The 27,109-nt window shown below is 39.3% G+C and overlaps 1 protein-coding gene across 1 annotated transcript in view; it reads left to right on the top strand.

The window, feature by feature from the left end:
• Nucleotides 1-20,954: 20,954 nt before the first annotated feature.
• Nucleotides 20,955-27,109, top strand: part of LOC138357141 (uncharacterized) — a 45,595-nt gene continuing 39,440 nt past the window's right edge. The window contains exons 1-2 of the mRNA XM_069313790.1: nucleotides 20,955-20,960; nucleotides 21,519-21,742. Coding sequence (XP_069169891.1) covers nucleotides 20,955-20,960; nucleotides 21,519-21,742 — 230 coding nt within the window. The remainder of the gene's footprint in view (nucleotides 20,961-21,518; nucleotides 21,743-27,109) is intronic.

The raw sequence follows: 27,109 nt of genomic DNA on the forward strand, positions 1-27,109 counted from the left end.
CACTACTAAGGGGGTAGGTCACTCTCACTTCACTACTGAGGGGGTAGGTCACTCTCACATTACTTCTGAGGCATGGTGGTCACTCTCACACCACTACTGAGAGAGGTAGGTCACTCTCACATCACTAATGAGGAGGGTAGGTCACTCTCACATCACAACTGAGGCGGGTAGGTCACTCTCACATCACTACTGAGGGTGTAGGTCACTCTCAAATCACTACTGAGGGGGTCGGTCACTCTCACATCACTACAGAGGCAGGTATGTCACTCTCACATCACTACTGAGGCGGAAAAGTCACTCTCGGATCACTACTGAGGCGGGTAGGTCACTCTCACATTACTACTGAGGGGGTAGGTCACTCTCACATCACTACTGAGGAGGGTAGGTCAATCTCACATCACTACTGAGGCGGGAAGGTCACTCTCACATCACTACTGAGGCGGATAGGTCACTCTCGGATCGCAACTGAGGTGGGTAGGTCACTCTGACATCACTACTGAGGGGGTAGGTCACTCTCAAAATACTACTGAGGGTGGTAGGTCTCACATCACTACTGAGGCGGGTAGGTCACTCTCACATCACTACTGAGACGGGTAGGTCACTCTCAGATCACTATTGTGAAGGGTAGGTCTCTCTCATATCACTACTGAGGCAGTTAGGTCACTCTCACTTCACTACTGAGGCAGGTAGGTCACTCTCACATCACTAATGAAGCGAGTAGGTCACTCTCACATCACTAATAAAGCTTGTAAGTCACTCTCACATCACTACTGAGACGGGTAGGCCACTCTCAGATCAGTACTGAAGTGGGTAGGTCACTCTCAAATCACTACTGAGGGGGTAGGTATCTCTCACATCACTACTGAGACGGGTAGGTCACTCTCAGATCACTACAGAAATGGATAAGTCACTCTCACATCATTACTGTGACGGGTAGGTCACTCTCAGATCACTACTGAGACGGATAGGTCACTCTCAGATCACTACTGAGGGAGTAGGTCACTCTCACATCACTACAGAGGCAGGTAGGTCACTCTCACATCACTAATGAAGCGAGTAGGTCACTCTCACAACGGTACTGAGGGGGTAGGTTGCTCTCACATCACTACTGAGGGAGTAGGTCTCTCTCACATCACTACTGAGGCAGGTAGGTCACTCTCACATCACTAATGAAACAGACAGGTCACTCTCACATCACTGCTGAGTCGGCTAGGTCACTCTCACATCGCTACAGAGGCGGGTAGGTCACTTTCACATCACTACTGAGGCGGGTAGGTCACTATCACATCACTACAGATGCGTATAGGTCACTCTCACTTCACTACTGAGGCGGGTAGGTAACTCTCACATCACTACTGAGGGGGTTGGTCACTCTCACATTACTACTGACGCGTGGTAGTCACTCTCACATGACTACTGAGGCAGGAGGGTCACTCTCACATCACTACTGTGGCGGGAGGGTCTCTCTCACATCACTACTGAGGCGGGTGCCTCTCGCTCATATCACTACTGAGATGGGTAGGTCACTCTCACATCACTGCTGAGACGGGTAGGTCACTCTCACATCACTACTGAGGGGGTAGGTCACTCTCACATTATTACTGAGGCGTGGTAGTCACTCTCACATCGCTACTGATGCGGGTAGGTCACTCTCACATCACTACTGAGGGGGTAAGTCACTCTCAAATCACTACTGAGGGGGTAGGTCACTCTCACATCACTACTGAGACGGGTAGGTCACTCTCAGATCACTACTGAAGTGGGTAGGTCACTCTCACATCACTACCGAAGGGATAGGTCACTCTCAAATCACTACTGAGGGGGTAGGTAACTCTCACATCACTACTGAGACGGGTAGGTCACTCTCAGATCACTACTGAGGGAGTAGGTCACTCTCACATCACTACTGAGGCAGGTAGGTAACTCTCACATCACTAATGAAGCGAATAGGTCACTCTCACATCACTATTGAGGAGTTAGGTCACTCTCACATCATTTTGAGGTGGGTAGGTCACTCTCACATCTCTACTGAGGCAGGTAGGTCACTCTCACATCATTACTGTGGCAGGTAGGTCACTCTCACCTCACTAATTAAGCGGATAGGTCACTCACACATCACTACTGACGGGTTAGGTCTCTCTCACATCACTACTGAGGCAGGTAGGTCACTCTCACCTCATTACTGATGCAGGTAGGTCACTCTCACATCACTAATGAAGCGAGTAGGTCAGTCTCACATCACTACTGACGGGTTAGGTCTCTCTCACTTCACTACTGAGGCAGGTAGGTCACTCTCACATCACAAATGAAGCGGATAGGTCACTCTCACATCACTGCTGAGGCGGGTAGGTCACTCTCACATCACTACAGAGGCGGGTAGGTCACTTTCACATCACTACTGAGGCGGGTAGGTCACTATCACATCACTAAAGATGCGGATAGGTCACTCTCACATCACTACTGAGGCGGGTAGGTCACTCTCACATCACTACTGGGGGGGTTGATCACTCTCACATTACTACTGAGGCGTGGTAGTCACTCTCACATCACTACTGAGGCTGGAGGGTCACTCTCACATCACTACTGAGGCGGGAGGGTCACTCTCACATCACTACTCAGGCGGGTACCTCTCGCTCACATCACTACTGAGATGGGTAGGTCACTCTCACATCACTACTGAGGGGGTAGGTCACTCTCATATTATTACTGAGGCGTGGTGGTCACTCTCACATCACTACTGAGGAGGGTAGGTCAATCTCACATCACTACTGAGGCGGGTAGGTCACTCTCACATCACTACTGAGGCGGATAGGTCACTCTCGGATCGCAACTGAGGCGGGTAGGTCACTCTCACATCACTACTGAGGGGGTAGGTCACTCTCAAAATACTACTGAGGGGGGTAGGTCTCACATCACTACTGAGGCAGGTAGGTCCCTCTCACATCACTACTGAGGCGGGTAGGTCACTCCCACATCACTACTGAGACGGGTAGGTCACTCTCAGATCACTATTGTGAAGGGTAGGTCTCTCTCATATCACTACTGAGGCAGGTAGGTCACTCTCACTTCACTACTGAGGCGGGTAGGTCACTATCACATCACTAAAGATGCGGATAGGTCACTCTCACATCACTAATAAAGCTTGTAGGTCACTCTCACATCACTACTGAGAGGGTAGGTCACTCTCACATCACTACTGAGACGGGTAGGCCACTCTCAGATCAGTACTGAAGTGGGTAGGTCACTCTCAAATCACTACTGAGGGGGTAGGTAACTCTCATATCACTACTGAGACGGGTAGGTCACTCTCAGATCACTACTGAATGGATAAGTCACTCTCACATCATTACTGTGACGGGTAGGTCACTCTCAGATCACTACTGAGACGGATAGGTCACTCTCAGATCACTACTGAGGGAGTAGGTCACTCTCACATCACTACTGAGGCAGGTAGGTCACTCTCACATCACTAATGAAGCGAGTAGGTCACTCTCATAACGGTACTGAGGGGGTAGGTTGCTCTCACATCACTACTGAGATGTGTAGGTCACTCTCACATTACTACTGAGGCAGGTAGGTCACTCTCACATCATTACTTATGCAGGTAGGTCACTCTCACATCACTAATGAAGCGAGTAGGTCACTCTCACATCACTACTATAAAGTAGTGATGTGCTACTACTACTACTACTACTATCACTATCTATAAAGCCAACAAACTTTGTAAAATCTCTTTATGTATGTACCTTACCTAAATAAAAATTATTATTATTATTATTATTATATTATATAAGCATCTAGAACAACTGACAGCTTTCAGTAATGTGTTATTTAGACTATGATATATATATATATATATATATATATATATATATATATATATATATATATATATATATATATATATATATATATATATATATTTATATATATATTTATATATATATATATATATATATATATATATATATATATTTATATATATATATATATATATATATATATATATATATATATATATATATATATATATTTATAGTAGATACTAGGTACTAAGATTATATTACATTACATAGTTCAAATAAGGACGTACCAGAATTCAATGATTTTGGTGTTTGTTCTGCAGCTGGTAAATATGTTTGAGTATATGTTGGTACACTAGTTGAGAAGTCAGAACTTTGAATGTATGGAGGTGAAAGAGAAGCAGGCAGAAGGGCTGTTTGGCAGAAAATCAACCTTTAAGTATGGTAATTCCACAACACTTTATCTATTTTTAATTTGTAAACTATCTACATTTTTTTGCTGTCTATGACCATTGCTGCCCCTATCTCCACCGAACACCGGTGTATTTGCGGCTATGCAAGGGCAGACCAATATGGCAGCCATGGCCTAATCTGTCATAAGACACAGGGAAAGATTGCCAGATATGAAGCAGTCAATGACATTATCAAAAAAAGTTTGGCTAGTTTGGTTCAGATGTATTACAAACAAAGAGCAACGGTTTCAAGTTCAACAAACCAAAATGTAGGGCTGACAACAGGAAATTATTTTTGACCCAGAGGGTTATTAACACATGGAACTGGCTACCCACCAGAGCTGTAACTGCGAAAACTGTGCTGAATTTCTAAATATACCCAAAAAAGATCATAAAGGCAAATGGGGGGAATTTCGACAAGCCGCGGGCTTCCTGTACTCTTCTAGGCTACTAGAGTTTGTGGCATTCAGGTAAATATCTGTTTTCAAAGGAGAAGTTGACTATAACCTTGGATTATCTATAAAGAAATTTTGAATAAGAAAACACCAAAAACCTAAATAATTTTAAGTCTGAGGCAAAATGAAATCTACACTAGCAATTAAACTTATCATTATACTATGATATAGGAACACACAAACATGAGTCATGGAATAAATAACTAAATAAAAAATTACCTTCTGATAAGTTTGAACGTTGTGTTTGATTGATTTCAATAATCCTGCAGTAATTTTCTCCTTTTCCTTTCTTGTTTGAAGGCTTCAGATAATTTAGGTCCTCAATATTTAAACTTCGCTTCATATATTCACATTTTTTCTGGAGAGCTGAGTTTATTTTCAAATATTCACGATGAAGGTTCTCTTTAGCTAAAATTGCTAGTGTCTGGAGACCTTCTGTTAAAAAAATATACATTCTCAATAGGATACATTATAACTGTAGCAAGAGAAGCTACATTAAATGTTTTGATGTAATTGTCTAAACCAGGGGTCTCCAAACTTTTCAATGTAAGCGCCACATTATATATTTCCCATATTTATGCGGGCCGGAGGAATAAAAAATGAAAAAAACAAAAAACAAATCAGTGCCATTAATTTAATTTCCTCAAATATTAAAGTATAAACATGGAAAAATTAAAACATATCTTTTTGGAAAAAATCAGGGTAAACTAAATAGATTCCTGCCTTTAGTTTTATGCAACCAAATTAGTGTGACGAATGATACTGTCGTTTTGACTTCAAAATTTCATTAAAATCAGGTTCCAGATTAGATGAGCCAATTGTGAGAATTGATTTCAAGATATCATCAGACAAATTTGCTCGATAGTTAGATTTCACATACTTCATTTTGGAAAAAGTTTGTTCACACAAGTATGTTGAACCAAAAATGGACACAAAACTACTAGCAAACTTTATCAAATTTGGAAACTGAACTGCATTTATAAAACTCAATCAGATTTCCTTCTCTATACTTATCTTTCAATCTGTCATCTGCCTGGAGATCAATAATTTCCATTTGAAATTGAGTTGGAAGATTTTCAGCATTGCAGTCAAATGGATTATGAAAGAGCCTGATTTCATTTGCTTTGGCATCAAGGTCAGCAAATCGCTTCTGAAACTGTTTTTTCAAATCTGAAATTATTTCATTTGCAAATGAAAAAGGAAATTCAACTTTACTTTCTGCATGAAATTTTTCACAACATGGAAAATGAGCAAAATTCTTAACCTTCACCTGGCCTTCAAGTAGCGCAAGTTTTGCTCTGAATGCCTTGACATGAACACTGATCAAATTTGTTTTGCCTTGCAATTTCAGATTCAAGTTATTCATATGACCTGTCATATCTGCAAAAAATGCCAATTTCCAAATCCATTCACATTATGATAATAATGGCTGAGGGTTATTTTTCTCTGTGAGAAATAAATCAATTTCTAATCTGAGCTCAAAGAAATGCAGCAAAACCTTTCCACAATCAAGCCATCTAACTGCTGTAGATGCTGTACTGATGCTAACTGCTGTATAATAAGGCAAGTTAACAAACTCCGCATCAATTTCTTTCAAGAAATCACGGAACTGGCGATGGTTGAGTGCATGAGATCTAATGAAATTAACCACAGAAACAACAGGTTTCATGACACAAGACATATAAACATATTTTAGGCACAATGCTTGTTGATGGATAAGGCAATGCAGAAAAATGGGTTTTGAGAATCCTCCAACCTCACAAGCTGTTGTAATTTGCCCAACCAAACCCTTCTTTGTCCCAGACATATTCTTTCCTCCATAAATTGTCACACACTGCACTTGTTTCCATTCCAGGTTATATTCTGTCATAGTTTTACTTACTTCATTGAAAATGTCCTCTCCAGTTGTTGTGGTGTGCATGCTGTGAACTGATGCTAATTCTTGGCTCACATTAAATTCACCATCAACACCACGAATGAATACTAAGAGCTGAGAAGTATCACACACATCAGTTGATTCATCCAACGCAAGAGAATACCAACAAAATCTTTTTGTTTTTTCCTTTATTTGCCGAATTATGTCGCCTCCTAAATCTTCAATTCTACGAGCAACAGTATTTGACCCAAGACTTATCATTTTGAAGAGGTTTACTTTTTCTGGACATACCTCTCCTGCTGCTTCCACTATACACTAATAATAATAATAATAATAATTTTTATTTAGGTAAAGGTACATACATAAAGAGATTTTACAAAGTTTGTTGGCTTTATAGAGAGCTAGTACATGCAATGCCTAAAGCCACTTTTACGCAAAGCGTTTCGGGCAGGAAAAAACACTAATGACTAAAGCTTAAAACTAATGGGTAAAAAGAATAAAATGTGTTGAGTACAAATAAAAATAGAGGTAAAAGAGGGGGGAACATTGTTGAAAAAGCAGCACAAATACAATTACAAATTATTACATAAAATTACATTCAAACAGCGTTGATTTGAAAAACAAACAAACAAAAAAAAAACATACATGGGTTGACAACAGAGGGGTAAGGTAGGTTACAGGGAATTTATTAGGTATAGCTTCGTTTTTAACTTAAACTGGTTGAGAGAGGTACAGTCTTTAACATGGTTGGGAAGGTCATTCCACATTCTGGGCCCCTTGATTTGTAGAGCATTTCTGGTTTGATTAAGTTGTACTCTAGGAATATCAAAACTGTATTTATTTCTGGTGTGGGCTCATGGGTTCTGTTACAACCTTCTATGAAGCTTTTGAGATCAGGATTGGCATTATAGTTTAGCGTTTTATATATGTATAATACACAGGAGAGAATGTGCAGTGACTTAATGTCTAACATATTCAGAGATTTGAGTAGGGGTACCGAGTGATGTCTGGGGCCAGAATTGGATATTGTCCTAATAGCAGCTTTGTGTTGAGTAATTAGAGGACGTAAGTGATTTTGGGTAGTAGAGCCCCAAGCACAAATACCATAGTTGAGATTTGGATAGATAAGGGAGTAATAGAGAGTCACCAGGGCAGGGCGTGGTACATAATATCTGATCTTAGAAAGAATGCCCACAGTTTTTGAAACTTTTTTTGATATGTTTAGAATGTGTCCCTGGAAATTCAGCTTGTGGTCAATGAGAATGCCAAGGAATTTGCCATCTAATTTGTTACAAATTTGGGTATTGTTTATTTTGAGATTTATTTGATTAGAGGATTTATTGCCAAACAGAATATAGAAAGTTTTGTCAATGTTAAGGGTGAGTTTGTTGGCAGTTAGCCACAGATGGACTTTATTTAGCTCAGTATTTACTGTGGCACTTAGAGCAAGGGGATCAGGACTGGAGTAAATGAAGGTTGTGTCGTCAGCAAATAGAATTGGTTTGAGGTGTTGGGAGGCATTTGGAAGGTCATTAATGTAGATGAGAAAGAGGAGAGGGCCAAGTATGCTGCCCTGGGGAACACCAATGTTGATGGGTAGGGTGGGAGAAATTGTATTATTCACAGAAACACATTGGAGCCTGTCAGTAAGGTAGGATTTGAGGTATTGTAGGGAGTGTCCTCTGACACCATAATGATGTAATTAAAGAAGAAGGTTTTGGTGGTTGCCAGTATCGAAAGCTTTACGCAGGTCCACAAATAACCCAACAGGGAACTCATTTTTATCAAGAGCTGTATGAATCGAGTTAAGCATACTAATAAGTGCATCGTTAGTGCTTTTTTTGGGCCTAAAGCCATATTGGCAAGGGCTAAGTATATTGAGTTTGTCTAGATATGAGTAAAGCTGCTTATAGATTAGTTTTTCAAAAATTTTTGACAAGTTTGGCAGGCTAAAAGAGTTTGGCACTCTTTTATGATACTACCATCAGTGAAAGGTTTTCCTTTTTTAGCCAACACATAGGCAACTTTGTAACTGGCTCTAGTTGAAGTTTCATTTTCAGATTTTTTCTTACTGAAAACAGCTTGTTGAGAATGCAGACTGTGCTGAAATGATTCAAACTTTTTAGTGCGTTCTGCTCCTGTGATGTGAGAATAACTTGAGCCATGTTTAAATTCATAGTGCCGACGAATATTGTATTCCTTCAGAACAGCAACACTGTCTCTACATATTATGCATAAAGCTTTATCATTTGCTATCACAAAAAAGTACTTTATCTTCCATTCGTCATTGAACCGACGGCACTCAATGTCCACTTTTCTTTTCTTTATCTTTTCCATATCTGAAAACATAAGGGTAAAATAAATGAAATAAATTCTACAGGAAAAAAACAGCTTGTATGTGGTGTTAAAAAGCATAGCATATTATTATAAAGTGGTAAATATTATGGCAACAGCTTTCGTTGATAAACTTAATGGTTACCATTTTAACTATTTTAAACATGCAATATTTTTGGCAACAATAGTATTATTGCTATTTTGTATAACTAAGATAAAGGCATTGTCAAAGTACAGAGAAAAGAATATTGTACAGTGTTTGTGCTCCCTGAAACGGAAGCAGCGAAGCCCCACTCGCCCTCCATCCCCACAATATACAGTTATACACAACTGATTGGTTGTAATGCACAACACATACCTACCAGTATTAGTATCTGTGCGTCACACTATCGAGAGAGAGGAAAACTGACTCGGGTTGAGCGCCACCAGTCAGCAGCCCCAGCTTTGAATAATTCTGCGATGCCATTCGTACGATAATTATTTTTTCAAGGTCACCACACAGGGATTTGTTTGGAGGGCCGGATGAAATTATGTGGCGGGCCGGATGTGGCCCGCGGGCCATAGTTTGGAGACCCCTGGTCTAAACCAATGATTAAAGTGATAGAAATTATAATGGGATGATGGATTTCAAGCCAATTATGCTGAGCATAGAAAAAAAATTCTGTTGTTATTGTTAAAACAAAGACTTACTGTATTACACAAGGTTGTAAACTTTGATATTAATGTATTATAAAGGCCATAATCAAATGATTTTATAAACAATACCATCATTATTGTCCGGAGTTATTCTTGGTACATCTGGTAAGTAAAGATAGTTTTCAGGAGCCAAGAACGAATCTGCCAAAAAAATATTGGACGTTGTACATTCCAATTTGTTACAATAGCCTAGTACTGCATACTAATACAAATTAAAAAACAAATTGGAAATAATAGCTAGGCTAACCTAACACAATGACATAACATAACACATCTTTATTTGTAATTTTGTCAAAAGCTGATTAAATGTTTTTTTACCTGCTAGTATGCTGGCTGGGGTCGATCTTCCAGGCATATTTATTCTACTGACTTGTGGTCTTAATGCTGCCGCAGTAAAAGGATTTGTGACAGACATTGTACTGCTTTCTGTATCATCTACCTATTACAAATACAATTATTTATTCAGGTAAAGTACATACATACAAGGTAAGATACAAAAGTAGATGGATTTATAGATAGAGCTAGTACATACAATGCCTAAAGCCACTATTACGCAAAGTGTTTCGGGCAGGAAAAACACTAAGACTAAAACTTAATACTAAAAGAGATTAAAGTATAAATTGTGTTGAGAAAAAATAAGAAAAAATAAAAATGGAAAAAGGGAAGGGGGGGGGTGAAACATGGCAGAAAAAAATAAAATACAATTTGGTCAACAAACAGCATTGTTTTAAATAGAAGAGAGGGGTTGACATTTTGGGGGTGAGGTAGGTTACATTGAGTTAATTAGGTAGTACTTAGTTTTTAACTTAAACTGGTTGGGAGAGGTACAGTCTTTAACATAATTGGGAAGGCTACATTCGAGGTCCCTTGATTTGTAAAGCATTTTTAGTTTAACTAAGTCGTACTCTTGGAATATCAAATAGGTATTTGTTTCTGGTGTGGTGCTCATGGGATCTGTTACAACCTTCTAGGAAGCTTATTATAAAAAACATAATTGATAAAAACAACATGCTGCATACTAAAAACGTATTGGAATGTGTATACCAATATGCAGTAAAATATACTCTTCCTACACATAACAAGCAAAACTTTAATACTGCAACAAGTTTTTGAAAATTATTTAACTAAACAGCAATGAAACATTTGCATTCTTTTCAATTAGTAAAATATTACATATGAAGGAATTATTTACATAAATGCCGAGAAAACTTTACATACCATGCCCAAATCTAGGATCTTCTTCTTCTTGATAGTAGGTGCAGTTTGCATGAAGGATTTGTTCTCCCGATGACTGCAAAATCTAGGATCACGTGTGTTATTGTTTTTGAACGAATGATCACATGTTTACATTCATTGCGATGAAACTAACAACTTTTAATTATATACAGCTTTTTATATCAACTGTTTTACTTATTTTCTGTTATAGGTTCTAAATATAACTAATATTTGCTTCTTTCTTATGCCATTTGTAATTAATGTCATAAAGCTTTATCATCTGAATGCACCAAACTGTGCCTTTTCATATTTCCAAACTGAAGTCGAACACCCGAAAATGAATATATCCATGAAAACTGAATCACGTCCTACTATTTGGAGAATTGTTAGTTCTTTTTCATACTAATATGTCTAGTTTGTGTCATATAAGTATTCATCCCGATGGTTGGTAAATATTGGTGAAACAGAAGGATAAAAGTCAAACATCTGTTAACTTTTCTTTTAAAGTACTGTATAGCTGGAAAATATCAAGGCAAACCTTCGACAATCTGGCGATTTCCTTTCCTCTTCAAGGCTACTATTGTTAGTGTCTGTCACGGTAAACCTATGTAAAATCGGACATTTTTTTTCAACAGGACCCTGCACTAGAGTTGATATTGGGAGACGCTCTGTTTCGTGGCTGATGGATTAATATTTGACTGTTGGTCAGGACTTGAGCATTGTTAATTACAGTTACACTCTGTTGGAGCACTAGACGGTCAATGGTCGTCGTTCTTCTTTATGATAGGTTCAGTTTATTGCTTAGTCATGGGAGACATCTCCCGTCAGGCAGGGTGCGATCGCACCTCCACAGATCTCCAGTATCATCTACTGATACTGGTAATGGCTCAGAGAGGGCATCCACTTACGGGCTATTCATGGCTGTGCCACCTTTTGGGTGGCTTAATCTTCATCAATCACCAATCAATCAATCTATTGTTTAGTGGCCAGTATTATTCAGTTTATTGGCCAGTGGGTTGGCATCAGTTCTCATTGACGAACGAGCAAAAATTAGAAGGATTTAAATCGTAATTTAAATAGTTATCTCATTCCTTCTTTCCTTTGAATGACAGTGACTGTGCTTCTGCTATGCTTAATTGCCTCAAAAGCGGCCAATTTTCATGATACCTTAAATTATAAAGGCAAAATTTGGGCCGAGTATACAAGTATAAGCAAAATTGACTGAGTATCCGCAAAAATTAAGATAAGAAAACAGCACACCCGTTACATTAAAGAAAACGTATTCCTCGTTTCGGGGAGAATATTCTAGGGAGGCCAGCCGGTAACTGGAACAGCCCGGTAAGTGCATTTATGTACTAAATACGTAAGTATGAAAATGTACTTATTACACTTAGTATTAAAACGTACTGTCTATTCGGAGGATGGGTTGCTAATTTGTGTATTGCTGGATGATCACCATTACATCTAATGGTGATATAGAAGAGCTAACCGGACGAAAGTTAGTGGTGAAGTTCAGACAATGCACAAAATATCTAGCTACTTGTTGTTAGGTAGGTACATTTAACCTCGAGTGAGGTAGAGTATAATTTAGCCACGTTAAATTAGGCTACATTTAATGTTACTTGTCAACTAATGAACAAGTACCCAAGCTTCATTAGTAATACTTATTCTAATCCCATGAAGTTTGGACCTAAGCCCAACATGGCTACTCCTGAACAATTAAGGAGAACCTATATTGGCCTTAAAGGTCATTTAACCAGACTAATTAACAAGTCTGAGGGCTTATCTAAAGAAACTCCCATTGACTCTTATCAATTAAAGACATCAGTAAGAGTAGCTGAACTGAAATTTGATCAAGTTAGGTCTACAAGTCAGTCTTACATTGCTATACTGAATACCATAGAAACTGATCCTGATGAATTAGGTCAAATTGTAGACGATATTTCCTAGTATGAAGATGAGACTCAAGATAAACTTTACATGCTATCTAATCTAGCAAAGCAATCTAAATCTAATACAAATAATGCTATGCCTCAATTCAGTAACCAATTACCAGAGGTTCGTTTACCTACTTTAGACTTACCTACATTTACAGGATTGGATACAGAAAATTGGGACAATTTTTGGACTTCATTTGAAATTCATATACATAAGAAATCGTCTCTTGACAAGATTTCTAAATTCTCATACCTGCTTAGTCTTCTCAAAGGAGAGGCTAAAAAGGTCATACATAACCTAACTCTCACTGAGAGTAATTATGAGGAAGCTATAAAGCTATTGAAGTTAAACTATTGCAACAAAGAGTTGAGTATAGCTAACCTTTATTACCAATTGCTAGATCTGAATGCACCAAATAGCAGACCAGAGTCACTTCAAAGCTTCAGACTAGAAGTAGAGACTCTAGTAAAAGCCTTAGGTACTAAAGTTGATATACCAGCCTCAGAATGGTCAAACAAGTTACTTTTGCAGAGAAAATTACCTCGAAATGTCTTAACAGAGCTTTGCTCACACTATAAAACCGAGTTTCTCACTCTTGACCAAATATTCGAGGGACTGAGAATAACGGTTAACAGGTTGCAGACCCATGATAAGATTAAACCTGAGTCTAAACCAACTAATACTGACACTTCAGTCAAACCCAAACAGACTTTGAATAAGTCTAGTAAGTATAAATCTAGGACTGCTCCATCCACTGGAAAAGGGAGTGGTAATGTAGGTACTAATTCGGTGTCTCCTTCTGAGATAACCAATGACTTGTCTGCTAAAGAGTCCAAGTCAACCAAAGAAAGAAGGTGTCTGTTTTGTAATCAAGGACATGCCACCTACCAATGCTCTGTTTATCCTAATTATAGTACTAGGATTAAACGGTTACAAGAAATACACAGGTGCACCAGGTGCATGGGCTCTCATGATCCCAAAAAATGTGTAGTACAACTACATTCATGCAGTAGATGCAACCAAGGTGTTCATCACTACGCCTTATGTAGAAAAACTTCTACCCAATCCATGACCACTGGGGAGAATTCCACGAATTCTACCACAGTTCAATATTGCAAAGTGCATCAAGAAATAAATGTACTTGCTACTGAGTCAGGCAACAATACAACTCTGCCTACAGCTCAACTTAGACTAATAAACAGGAGATCTAGAGTTAACACTAGAGGTCTTTTTGATCAAGGATCACAGAAAACCTTCATTACACAACAGTTAGTAGAGCAGTTAAAATTAAAACCTGCCAAAAGTGTGAGATTAAATATTTCTGGTTTCTTGACTAATAGTGGACCTCGTGAGTACCAAGTAGTTAAGGTATTAGTGAGACTTGGATCTTCCACTAGTCCCATACAAGCGGTAGTAGTAGATAAACTTCCTACAGACCTGCAGGTCACAGGATTAGCTCGCACTGCGAAATATCTTAAACGAAACCGCATGAGGCTAGCAGATTACAAAATAAATTCTGACTGCCTCACTGATGTTGGAATACTTATAGGCGCTGATCATTATTATAAATTTATAATGGGATGCACCAGACAACATGGAATGAATTTGTTGTCATCTGCAGGAGGCTAGTTGCTTACTGGACCGGTGCTTTTCCAACAAAATCCAGCTTCAACAAACCAACAATCTAACAACATAATAGTGGCGTGACTAGGCTTGGAACAGTCACCCCTACATTTCAGAGAAATATCTGAAGATATTGAGTCTGATCCACCTGTACATCGTCTGTGGGATTTAGACACTTTAGGTATTATCCCTGAACAACCAAGCCCTGATGATATGTGGACTTACCAGCAATATCTGGATACAGTTGTCTATAAAGATAAACAATACTGGGTAAGACTCCCATGGAAGTTTAATCATCCACAACTTCCAGTTAATTATTTTATGGCAGCCTCACAATTGCAGTTTCAATTAACACGACTACAGAAGCAGCCAGACAAACTGAACATGTATCATCAACTAATCCAACAACAACTCAACAGTAAATTCATCGAGGTTGTTGATAATGATGACCGGAAAATAGGTCATTATTTACCCCATTACGCTGTGGTGAAAGATTCATTGACAACACCTATCCGTATTGTCTTCAACTGTAGTGCTAAAGTGAAGCCAAGCAGTGTGTCTTTGAATGAATGTCTCCAAACAGGACCTAGCCTAACTCAAAGGCTACATGATGTGCTATTACGATTCCGTACTGGTGTTTTTGCTTATACTGCTGATATCAGTAAAGCTTTCCTCCGAGTAGGTTTACAGGAGGAGGATCGTAATTACACTAAGTTTCTCTGGATTAAGGACCCACTGGATCCTAACAGTGATATCATCACATATCGTTTTGCCTCAGTATTATTCGGAGCGACGTCTTCCCCGTTTCTATTGCAAGCAACATTAGACACACATTTGAGGAAGTCAAATAGCCCTTATAAGGCAGACATTAGCGACAACTTGTATGTCGACAATTTCCAGGGAACTACAAATGATCAATCCAATTTGGTAGAAATCTACCATGAGGCTAACCGTGAGTTATTAGGAGCCAATATGCCACTCCAGTCATGGGCCTCAAATAATGAATCACTAAACCAGATAATCGAGAAAGAATTTCCAGGTTATCAGGTACCCAATCAATTAAAGGTTCTAGGTGTGGAATGGAACACAAGTACTGACTAGATGAATGTCAAGTCAGTACAAACCGATAACTCATCCCTTACCATGAGAACATTGCTCTCGTTTGTCAGTCAACCATTTGACCCTTTAGGCTTACTTAGTCCTATATTAATAAGGGGAAACTCCTAATGCAGGAGTGCTGGCAGAAACATATGGGATGGGATGATCCGTTACCAAGTGAGTTACAAGCTAAATGGCAGATACTCTCAACGGATTTTAATCAGTTAGGTGTTTTGAAATTTCCTCGTAATGCTTCAGGACCAAACTTGCCCACAAATTTGCACGTTTTCTGCGATGCCTCATGCAAAGCGTATGGTGCTGTAGCCTACTTAGTTAATAGTGCACAATCAATTTTGCTCACATCTAAAGAAAGAGTTGCTCCCATTAAGAAGAGATCTTTACCTCAAATGGAGTTGACTGCATTGCTGGTGGGAGTAAGATTGGCTCATTGCCTGACCAAAACACTCAATAATATCCACTTTGGTGAGATTGTCGTGTGGTCAGACAATGAGGCAGTCTTACAATGGGTAAGAAACAACAATAATAAAACTTCCTACGTCAGTAATCGTGTTAGGGAAATTCATGAATTATCTGCTGGATATAAATTCAGACATGTTCCTACTAAGGACAATCCTGCAGATTATTTATCTCGAGGATTAACACTAAAACAACTTATCAAGTCTTCGGTGTGGTTCAATGGACCTTCATGGCTTGTTGGTGGTCAGTGGCCCAAACAAAAGCCACAAGTCATAGTGACCAATATCACCACTCCCATGAAAGAACCAGAACCTCAACGAATCTTAGCCATTGATCCTCACAATTATTCCAACTTAAGTAAGTTATTAAGAGTGACAGCACATGTGTTTGACTTTCTTGCTAAGATAGGAATCCAACATAAGTTTCCCAATCCTATCTGGATCAATCTACTGGATCAAACGTGCACAACAAGAGACATATGGAAGCGAATATGAAAATCTTCCAGATAAATTAACTAAGTCTCTAGGTATCTGGTATGATGCCAACACTCATAATATCCTAAGGTGTGGAGGACGTTTGCTTCATGCAAAAATTGATCTGGACACAAAGAATCCAATTCTTCTACCACGTCACCACATCATTACCAAACTTCTAGTTTTACATCACCATCAATATGGTACTTTACATGGTGGAGTGTTAGATACACTCACCGACCTTAGACATAAATACTGGCTTCCTCAAGGTCGTCAGACAGTCAAGTCAATTATTAAACTCTGTGTAATCTGCAAAAGATACGATGTTAGAGTATGTCCTTACCCAGGACCTCCACCACTCCCTGAAGAAAGAGTGGTTCATCTTTGTCCTTTTGAAACCGCTGGTGTTGATTACACAGGAGCCATGCTTCTCCCTGGCAACCCAGATAAGATACCAGTGAAAGCTTGCATTTGCCTCTTTACGTGTGATACTACCAGAGGCGTACATTTAGAAGTGACTTCAGATATGAGTGCTGAAGCCTTCATCCAAGCCTTCCGCAGATTTGCAGCTCACAGATCTTGTCCCAAACTAATGATATCGGACAATGGTTCCAATTTTGTGGCAGGAGAAGCCTGTCTGCGAGAAGTATGGAATCATCCAGAAGTACAGTCAGTCCTACAGAGACGACAATGTCACTTGAAATTTATAGCTCCAAGAGCCCCTTGGCAAGGTGGGTTCTACGAACGAATGATAGGCACTGTCAAGAAGTGTTTAAGAAAAACCTTACATCGAAAGAAAATTAGTTACTCCGAACTCCAAACAATTGTTGTGGAAATCGAGGCGCGAGTCAATAACCGCCCATTAACATACCTGTCCGATGATTTCTCACAGAGAGAACCTCTGAGTCCCTCACATTTGATACATGGAGGCCTGCTGAGCCCTCTCATACCTTTAGCAGTAGAGGACCCCGTCGACCCTTCACATGTAACCAGGAGTGACTTGGTAGAAAGTTACCAACATCTCTCAAGAGTCATTGAAAGGTGGAATGAGGTGTGGACTCGAGAGTACCTCACAGCTCTATGAGAGTACCACTACGGAGCTTCGAGTCCTTATAATAAAGTACAACTTAAACCAGGGGATCTAGTATTGGTTGACAGTGATGGACCAAGGTCAGAGTGGCCCATAGGCAAAATTGTTGCCATCCATCCAGATCATCAAGGTATCCTGAGAGTAGTAAAAGTTTTATGCCGAGACAACACTACCCTAAAAACTTTAGAGAAGTTGGTACCTCTCGAATTAGCAGAACGAGTGTTTGCCAGAACCAGCTTCACCAGTAATTTCCGGGGACAGCGATTCTGATCCACCGAGCAACCGCCCCACTAGAGCTGCTGCTCAACAATGCAAGCGGAAACTGCAAGCCTATTACAGCTCTGACCAAGAGCAAATTCCTTTCCATCCGATTTAAGTAATCATGATGATACTGTGGTGTGATGTCAAGTAACAAATCATTACAAGTCACTATGACCCAGGACATTCTCATCACAGTGGATTCTCAGTTATTTAAATTGTGTGATTTAAATTCTGAATTGTTGTATAGGCTATAAATAACATTAATTTTGTCTAGAGTATCTGAGAGTTTACTAGACTTTGAGACTTAGTAACATAAACATTACATGTCATAGTGACACCAGTCACAGAGTTTATTGTAAGCTTTCTTAGTTATTAGCTTTAGGTAATTCATAATAACATGTTCCATTTAACATGAAATCAGCAAGACTTAAGTTTCTTGTATGTCCTTGACAAATACGGGACATCCGTTATGTGTGTACTAACATACTAATATTAATATTAACTTCGGGATGGGTATGTCAGTACTCAACATTACACTGCGACCCGATAAATCTCCCCCCGGAGTTATGTTGGAAATTTCCAACACTAATACAATACAGTTGTATTATTATTAATTATTACTAAAATCTACTAATTACTGTAGTAACTAAAATTAACCAACAGTAGGGTTCACATGAACTAATAATTGTATCTGTACAATAATGCTAGAATTCTTATGTAACCAAACACCAGTATTGCGTCAGATTCTACCAAAATAAACACATTTATATCCAGTGTGTTAGAGAATTGAGTTTGATTCTCTAAAAACAACAGTATTCTGTGTGATAATTATTTACCGATAACATGACTCCCAAATAATGCCAAATCGAGAGTTTCTAGTTAAACTGTTATCTGGTAATAAATTTAACGTCACGCGTGAATGCCATGGAGAGAACATGTGGAGGCGTCGGTGGGAGAGGAAGGCGCCAGAGTGCGGCGTGAAGACTTGTTGTGGAATTGAGCAACTCATTTGGTCAGTGTCTAGGATACGTTGTGGTGAATCGTCCTGACGAATTAAGAATCAAGAATTAACCTGACATTCAGCCCGGAACTTGTCAATTTGTTCTAAGTAATCCATCGTGACCGGCCAGAGAAGCGCGTCGACACCCAGGCCAAGCTAGCCACCACGTGTTCGCCATTGTGACGCTAGAGCCTGAGACGCGAGTTTCGGCAAGCTTCAACTTATACAGTGCCCTATTAGCTAAGTACACATATAACTCCCTTTTGATGCATCATTAGAGATTGTATATAGCAGGGTAGCTTGTCGTCACGCCGAGCGACATAAATAAAACACATCTTGCATGTGAGGAATTCCCCGAGCTGTTACTTTACCCGTGTTATTCATCTCCCAGTGTTCTACGAAGAATTCCGGAGATTCCGAGGATGATTCGTGACTGATGTCTTTGAAAACGTCTTCAAGCTAAGACTTTTTCGTATTTCTTTATTGTTCAAATTATCTGTATTTGATTATCATTATAGAATGCTGTGCACTGGAAGTAACACGTTTTTATTATAATTATTAATTTCTGATATTTATTATCTATATTCTTATTGGTGACAAATTTACTATTGATTCTCTAATTGGTCATAAGATTAGGTTATTACACAATGAACTGGTGTACGAACCACACTAGTTCCTAGACATATATGAAGTTCTAGCAATAACCCCCCAATGTAGGTGTTTGAGGCTTTGATTCAATTAAATTATTTATACAGCCCATTAATTATTCAAGTGATTATATTTTCTAGTATTTATCCATAGTTACTGGTTCCTCTAGGAATTTCTAATGATCACATTTTATTAGTTTCCCTCTTTACTATAAAAGCGGGTGGTCCTTCGTAATTGATTTCATAACTTTAATAATTAAATAAATAGAGTCAAGACCCAAATGTCCCACAGGGGGTAGGTTGCTCTCACATCACTACTGAGATGTGTAGGTCACTCTCACATCACTACTGAGGCAGGTAGGTTACTCTCACATCATTACTGATGCAGGTAGGTCACTCTCACATCACTAATGAAGCGAGTAGGTCACTCTCACATCACTACTGACGGGTTAGGTCTCTCTCACATCACTACTGAGGAAAGTAGGTCACTCTCACATCACTAATGAAGCGGATAGGTCACTCTCACATCACTGCTGAGGCGGGTAGGTCACTCTCACATCACTAATGAAGCGAGTAGGTCACTCTCACATCACTACTGACAGGTTAGGTCTCTCTCACATCACTACTGAGGAAGGTAGGTCACTATCACATCACTACAGATGCGGATAAGTCACTCTCACATCACTACTGAGGCGGGTAGGTCACTCTCACATCACTACTGAGGGGGTTGGTCACTCTCACATTACTACTGAGGAGTGGTAGTCACTCTCACATCACTACTGAGGCAGGAGGGTCACTCTCACATCACTACTGAGGCGGGTACCTCTCGCTCACATCACTACTGAGATGGGTAAGTCACTCTCACATCACTGCTGAGACGGGTAGGTCACTCTCATATCACTACTGAGGGGGTAGGTCACTCTAACATTATTACTGAGGCGTGGTGATCACTCTCACATCACTACTGATGAGGGTAGGTCACTCAGATCACTACTGAGGGGGTAAGTCACTCTCAAATCACTACTGAGTAAGTAGGTCACTTTCACATCACTACTGAGGCAGGTAGGTCACTCTCATATCACTACTGAGGCGGGCAGGTCACTCTCACATCACTACTGTGACGGGTAGGTCACTCTCACATCACTACTGAGACGGATAGGTCACTCTCAGATCACTACTGTGACGGTTAGGTCTCTCTCATATCACTAAGGAGGGGGTAGGTCACTCCCACATCACTACTGAGGCAGGTAGTTCACTCTCACATCACTAATAAAGCGAATAGGTCACTCTCCCCTCACTAATAAAGCGAGTAGGTCACTCTCACATCACTACTGAAGGGGTAGGTCACACTCACATCACTACTGAGGCAGGTAGGTCACTCTCACATCACTAATGAAGCGAGTAGGTCACTCACAACGCTACTGAGGGGGTAGGTTGCTCTCACATCACTACTGAGATGTGTAGGTCACTCTCACATCACTACTGTGGCAGGTAGGTCACTCCCACATCATTACTGATGCAGGTAGGTCACTCTCACATCACTAATGAAGCGAGTAGGTCACTCTCACATCACTACTGACAGGTTAGGTCTGTCTCACATCACTACTGAGGCAGGTAGGTCACTCTCACATCACTAATGAAGCGGATACGTCACTCTCACATCACTGCCGAGGCGGGTAGGTCACTCTCACATCACTGCCGAGGCGGGTAGGTCACTCTCACATCACTACTGAGGAGGGTAGGTCACTTTCACATCACTACAGAGGCGGGTAGGTCACTCTCACATCACTACAGAGGCGGATAGGTCACTCTCACCTCACTACTGAGGCGGGTAGATCACTACTGAGGAGGGTAGGTCACTTTCACATCACTACAGAGGCGGATAGGTCACTCTCACCTCACTACTGAGGAGGGTAGGTCACTTTCACATCACAACTGAGGAGGGTAGGTCACTTTCACATCACTACTGAGGCGGGTAGGTCGCTCTCATATCACTACTGAGGAGGGTAGGTCACTCTCACATCACTACAGAGGCGGGTAGGTCACTCTCACATAACGTTTACCTTGTTGTTGTCAACAGGTGCGGCGGGTGTCAATGTGCGTGACGGTGGTGGTGGTGAGCGACGACCTCGCCTTCCTCACCACTTTCGCCCAGTGGTCCCTCAAGGGCCGCCTCTTGGTGTCGTCGACGAGGCTCCTGGTCCTCACTGACGTCTCTCTGTTGAACCATCCAACCCTGAGTGGGATCTACTCCAAGATGAACGCCATGATGCTCGTCGTTAAAAACTTAAATGAATTACAGGAGTATGAAATATAAAAAATGATATAAAGGAATGTATGACCACCCTATTTCATCGGAAAATGAAAAAACAAAGAAGTTTCGGTCCGTCCTGGACCATTAAGAAGTAGAAATGACGACCTAATAATGGTCCAGAACCATCTTCTTGGTTCGTCCACTTTCTGATATGTGGTCTGGTCATCATTTCTTCATCCACATTATTGAGACATAGTCTGCATAACGGGACCTATGTTCCGTTGTATTAATTTACTAGCTGTACCCGGCCACGCGTTGCAGTGGCTCAGTCTGGTTAAATGGAAACGAAAGAAAAAAGAAAGTGCACGTTTCTAATATGTTTAATTTCACAGTGCTTGTCGGTATACGATACTTATTTGTTGTTCTATTGTCTGTGGAGATATAGAGATTGTCTGGTTTCCCGACTCTAGAACACGCAACTTATAATTGTCCATGTGAGAAGCAATCCATGTTTTGATATAAACCGCACAATTCAAAAGATTGGCCATGAGCTTTGTTCATGGTGATTGCAAACGCCAATCGATTTGGAAATTACAATCTCTTAAATTGAAATGGCATATCCGTTGGAATCATAGGAATGTGAGGAATCAGGACATCTTCACCTTTGAAAGGTCCTATCAAGATTGTTGCTTCTACGAAATTGCTGATTATTTTTTTACTGCATACCGAATGCCGTTGCAAAGCTTTGTCTGATTGATATCTCACAACATGATAATTGGCACGCCGATTTTCAATTGCAGTATGTGCGGTGGAATCCCTAGCAGATCTACTGAATTAAAAAATTCTGTTGAATCATTAACTACTTCATCTGCTTCCACATAAATGTCGTCGGACTTGTATGTGACTGCCTCGCTTTTAATGTTAGACTGAATAATATTGTTAAGTTCTTAGACATCTTTGTTCTTGGCCGCAAGAATAGCTCGTTCATTTAGCTAATCCTGATCCTTATAATTGGTTTGAATATTGGGAAATACTTTTTCAACAAATTCTTCTTTTGACGACACTGAATTACAGAAGTTATGAGGCAATGAAATTCGACCTGAGGTCAGATCAACCGGTAAGGATCCGTTCACAATTTCTGGAAATTAATGTGAGAATACCTCAGCTGATGGAACGTTTTGCAGGTGGACACTCACATTTGTAGTTGATTTTAATGCCTTTACATGGTGCAACAAAGTAGAGTATTTCAGGCAAGCATTTATTTCGCCCTCTGGTGTTGAGCGAGAAATTACAGGTAATGTTTGCATGAAATCCCCTGTTAGCAATAATAATGCATTCCCAAATGGTTTGATGTTTCCATGCAAATCTTGTTATTATTGATCAAGAGCCTCGAGCAATTTTTTGTAGTCCTTTGTGCGTTTTTCCCAAACAATAAGTTTGCGTTCCTGCAATACTTTTCCCATGCCGGATGTTTTGGAAATGTTGCACGTGGGAGTTTTAATGAGTTGCATGTTCAATGGCAATTTCAAAGCCGAATGAACAGTTCTTCGACCTGGTAGCAATACCTCAACTGTTCCAGATGACGTTAGATCTAAGGCTATGCCATTTTAGGGTAGAATTGCTGCCAGAATCAATCTAATTAGGAAGGCTCTACCAGTTCCTCCTGGCGCATCTAAGAAAATGTCTCCAATCCCATTATTAGCAGTTTGAAATTTTTGATCGTAAATGCTTTTTTGCTCAAACGTTAGCTTAGGAATATTTGATAACACATACAATAGATCACCCGTGTTGTAATTTTGTTCACGACGCAATTCTACAACGAACGAAGCAGCAGCAGATCGATTCGGTGATGGCATTCCCAATTGAACCATCCCACTCCACCATCGCCTTGGCCTCCCTACCGTCTCCCACTTCCCCATCCCCTCGTCTCCCCTTCCATAACCCCCTCCCCTGTCCCCTCGTGTTCCCCACCATCCCCCCCCACTTCCTTGTCCTCTTGTCCTACCCACCATTTTCCATTCCCCTGTCTCCTAGTCCCCTACCATCCCCAACTTCCCCGTCCGCTCGTCCTCCCCCACCATTACCCCCCTCCCCTGTCCCCTTGCCCTCCCCAGCATCCTCCCCCTCCCATCCCCTCGTCCTTCCCACCATTTCCCACTCTCTCGTTTGATGCATTCCCAAATGATCTGATGAGCCCATCAAAAAATTGGGACCCTCAAATCATCTGATGTTCCCATCACTGAAATATAAGAAAAACAGTTTTAAAAAAATAAAATAAAAAATAAAAAGATAAACTATACTCACAAAATGAACGATATTGTAAACAACACAGCTAAATTCCAACTCAATGTCGCACAAAATAACTAAATCAAAATGAAAATAAATCGAAATCAATGAAAATTTAATTTGTCAATGCAATCAGAAACACTAAAATTGAATTGTAACATATATATTATAGCGTATTTTGCTCTTACCTGCAATAGATAACTCTGTTTCTTGAAAAAATTATGTTTTTAAATGTTACAGGTGTGGCATCTATACTTATACTTACGAAATGAACAGTATGGTAGACAATACAGCTCAATTCCAACACAATGTCACACAAAATAATTAAATCAAAATGAAAAAAACGAAATCTATGAAAATTCCATTTACCAATGCAATCAGGAACATTGAAATGGAATCGTAACATATTTAGTAGTATGTGTTGCTATAAACATGCAACAGATAGCGCTGTTTAAAAAAAAAACATGTTATTATCTGTCAAAGATGTGGTATCTATATGGGAGGTATAAAAATATGCACGTATTCGAATGAAATGTTGTGTAAAAATTTCAAAGCAATTGGAAAAGAACATTCGGAGATTACACCGTATGTTGCTCTTATGGCCAACAGATGGCAATGAATTTAAAAAAAAACATGTTTTTTTTCTGTCACAGGTGAAGCACGTATATAGTAGATACAAAAAAACATGCGCCAATTCGAAAGCAACGTTGTGTCAAAATTTCAAAGCAATCGGTGAAGAACTTTTGGAGAATACCACGTGTGTTGCTCTTACGTCCAACAGATGGTACTGTTTAAAAAAAAAAAAAAAAAAAAAAAAAAATTCCTGACACAGGTGAGGCATGTATATAGTAGATATATCAAAATACGCGCCTATTCGAATGCAACGTTGTTCCAAAATTTCAAAGCAATCGGTAGAGAGGTTTTGAAGATTTCCCTCACGTGAAAAAAAAAAAAACAGTTTTTAAGAAAAAGCATGTTTTTTCTACCATCACAGACGTGATAGCTATATAGTTTGTATATAAAAACCTGGCCTGATGCGAATGGAACATTGTGTGAAAATTGCAAATAAATTGGAGTAAAACTTTTGGAGATTAACAATTTTGAACAAACGAACATTTCCATTTTTTATTTATATAGATTAAAGAATAAAAAATTAACTATACTCACGAAATATAAGGTATGGTAAACAACAAAGCTCAATTCCAATGCAATTCACGCAAAATAATTAAATCAAAATGAAAATTAATCCAAATCTATGAAAATTCAATTTATCAATGCAATCAGAAACATTGAAATGGAATTGTAACATATTTAGTGTAGCATGTGTGTTGCTCTTACAGGCAACTGAGGGTGTTGTTTATTAAGAAAAGAATAGTTTTAACTGTCACAGGTGAGGGATCTATACTCATACTTACGAAATGAACAGTATGGTAAACAACACAGCTCAATTCCAACACAATGTCACACAAAATATTTCAATAAAAAAAAATTAAATCGTAATCTATGAAAATAAAATTTATCAATGCAATCGGAAACATTGAAATGGAATTTGTGACATATTTAGTATAGCATGCATGTTGCCATTATGTGCAACAGATGACACTGTTTTTCAAAAACACATGTTTTTGCCTGTCACAGGTGTGGCATCTATATAGTAGGTATAAAAAAGACGCACCTATTCGAATGCAACGTTGTATCAAAATTTCAAAGCAATCGGTGAAGAACTTTATGAGATTAAAGCATGTGTTGCCCTTACGTCCAACAGATGGCGCTGTTTTGCAAAAAAGCATGTTTTTCCAATCACAGGTGAGGCATGTATATAGTAGATATAAAAAGACACGCCTATTTGAATGCAACGTTGCGTTAAAATTTCAAAACAATCGGTAAAGAGGTTTCAAAGATTTCCTTTACATGGAAAAACACATGAAAAACACAGTTTTTTATCCGTCACAGATGTGACATCTATATAGTATGTATAAAAAAACCTGGCCGAATGTGAATGGAACATTGTGTTAAAATTTCAAAGCAATCGGTAAAGAACTTTCGCAGAATAGCGATTTCATAGATTATGATTTATTTTATTTTTTATTTTATTATTTTGTGTGACATTGTGTTGGAATTGAACTGTATTGTTTACCATACTGTTCATTTTGTAAGTATGAGTATAGATCCCGCACTTGTGACAGTTAAAACTATGCTTTTCTTCACAAACAGTGCCATCTGTTGCATGTAAGAGCAACACACATGCTATACTATATTTGTTACAATTCCATTTCAAAGTTTCTGATTGCATTGATAAATTGAATTTTCATAGATTTTGATTGATTTTCATTTTGATTTATTTATTTTGTGTGAATTGCGTTGGAATTGAGCTGTGTTGTTTACCATACCGTTCATTTCCTGAGTATAGTTAATTTTTTATTCTTTAATCTATATAAATAAAAGTGGATATGTTCGTTGGTTCAAAACTGTTAATCTCCAAAAGTTTTACACTGATCTATTTGCAATTTTCACACAATGTTTCATTTGCATCTGGCCAGGTATTTATATACAAACTATGTAGATATCACGTTTGTGACGGTAAAAAAAATGTTTTTTTTCTGAAAAAACTTTTTTTTTCCCGTGAGGAAAATCTTCGAAACCTCTTTACAGATTGCATTGAAATTTGACACAACGTTGCATTCGAATAGGCGCGTAATTTGATATATCTACTATATACATGCCTCACCTGTGACAATAAGAAACAAGTATTTTTTTTTTTTAAACAGTACCATCTGTTGGATGTAAGAGCAACACACGCTTTTTTTTTTTTTTTTTTTTCTTTTTAGCAGGGATAATCCTGCGCGGGCCCTAAGCCTCTGGCTGGCCCACTAAGTGACGCTCGTTTCTGGTTTACCTGGGCGGAGGATGAGTATGTATGACCCGTATGGTCGCTTCAGTAAGATTTTGCCATATGTGTTTAACAACTTCCTCTGCTCTGTCGAATCGAAGGTGAAATCTTAACGGGTTTGTAACTGTGCACTGTGTTAGATAATGTTCCAGTGGTCTGACGGGCATTTCTCCACAGTGTTGACATTTCCTCTCACCTTCCGGAACCCGTAAGCCTATTTCCCATGCACATGGGTATCCAA

The sequence above is a fragment of the Procambarus clarkii genome, chromosome 76 (assembly GCF_040958095.1).
Source record: "Procambarus clarkii isolate CNS0578487 chromosome 76, FALCON_Pclarkii_2.0, whole genome shotgun sequence".
Lineage (NCBI taxonomy): Eukaryota > Metazoa > Arthropoda > Malacostraca > Decapoda > Cambaridae > Procambarus > Procambarus clarkii.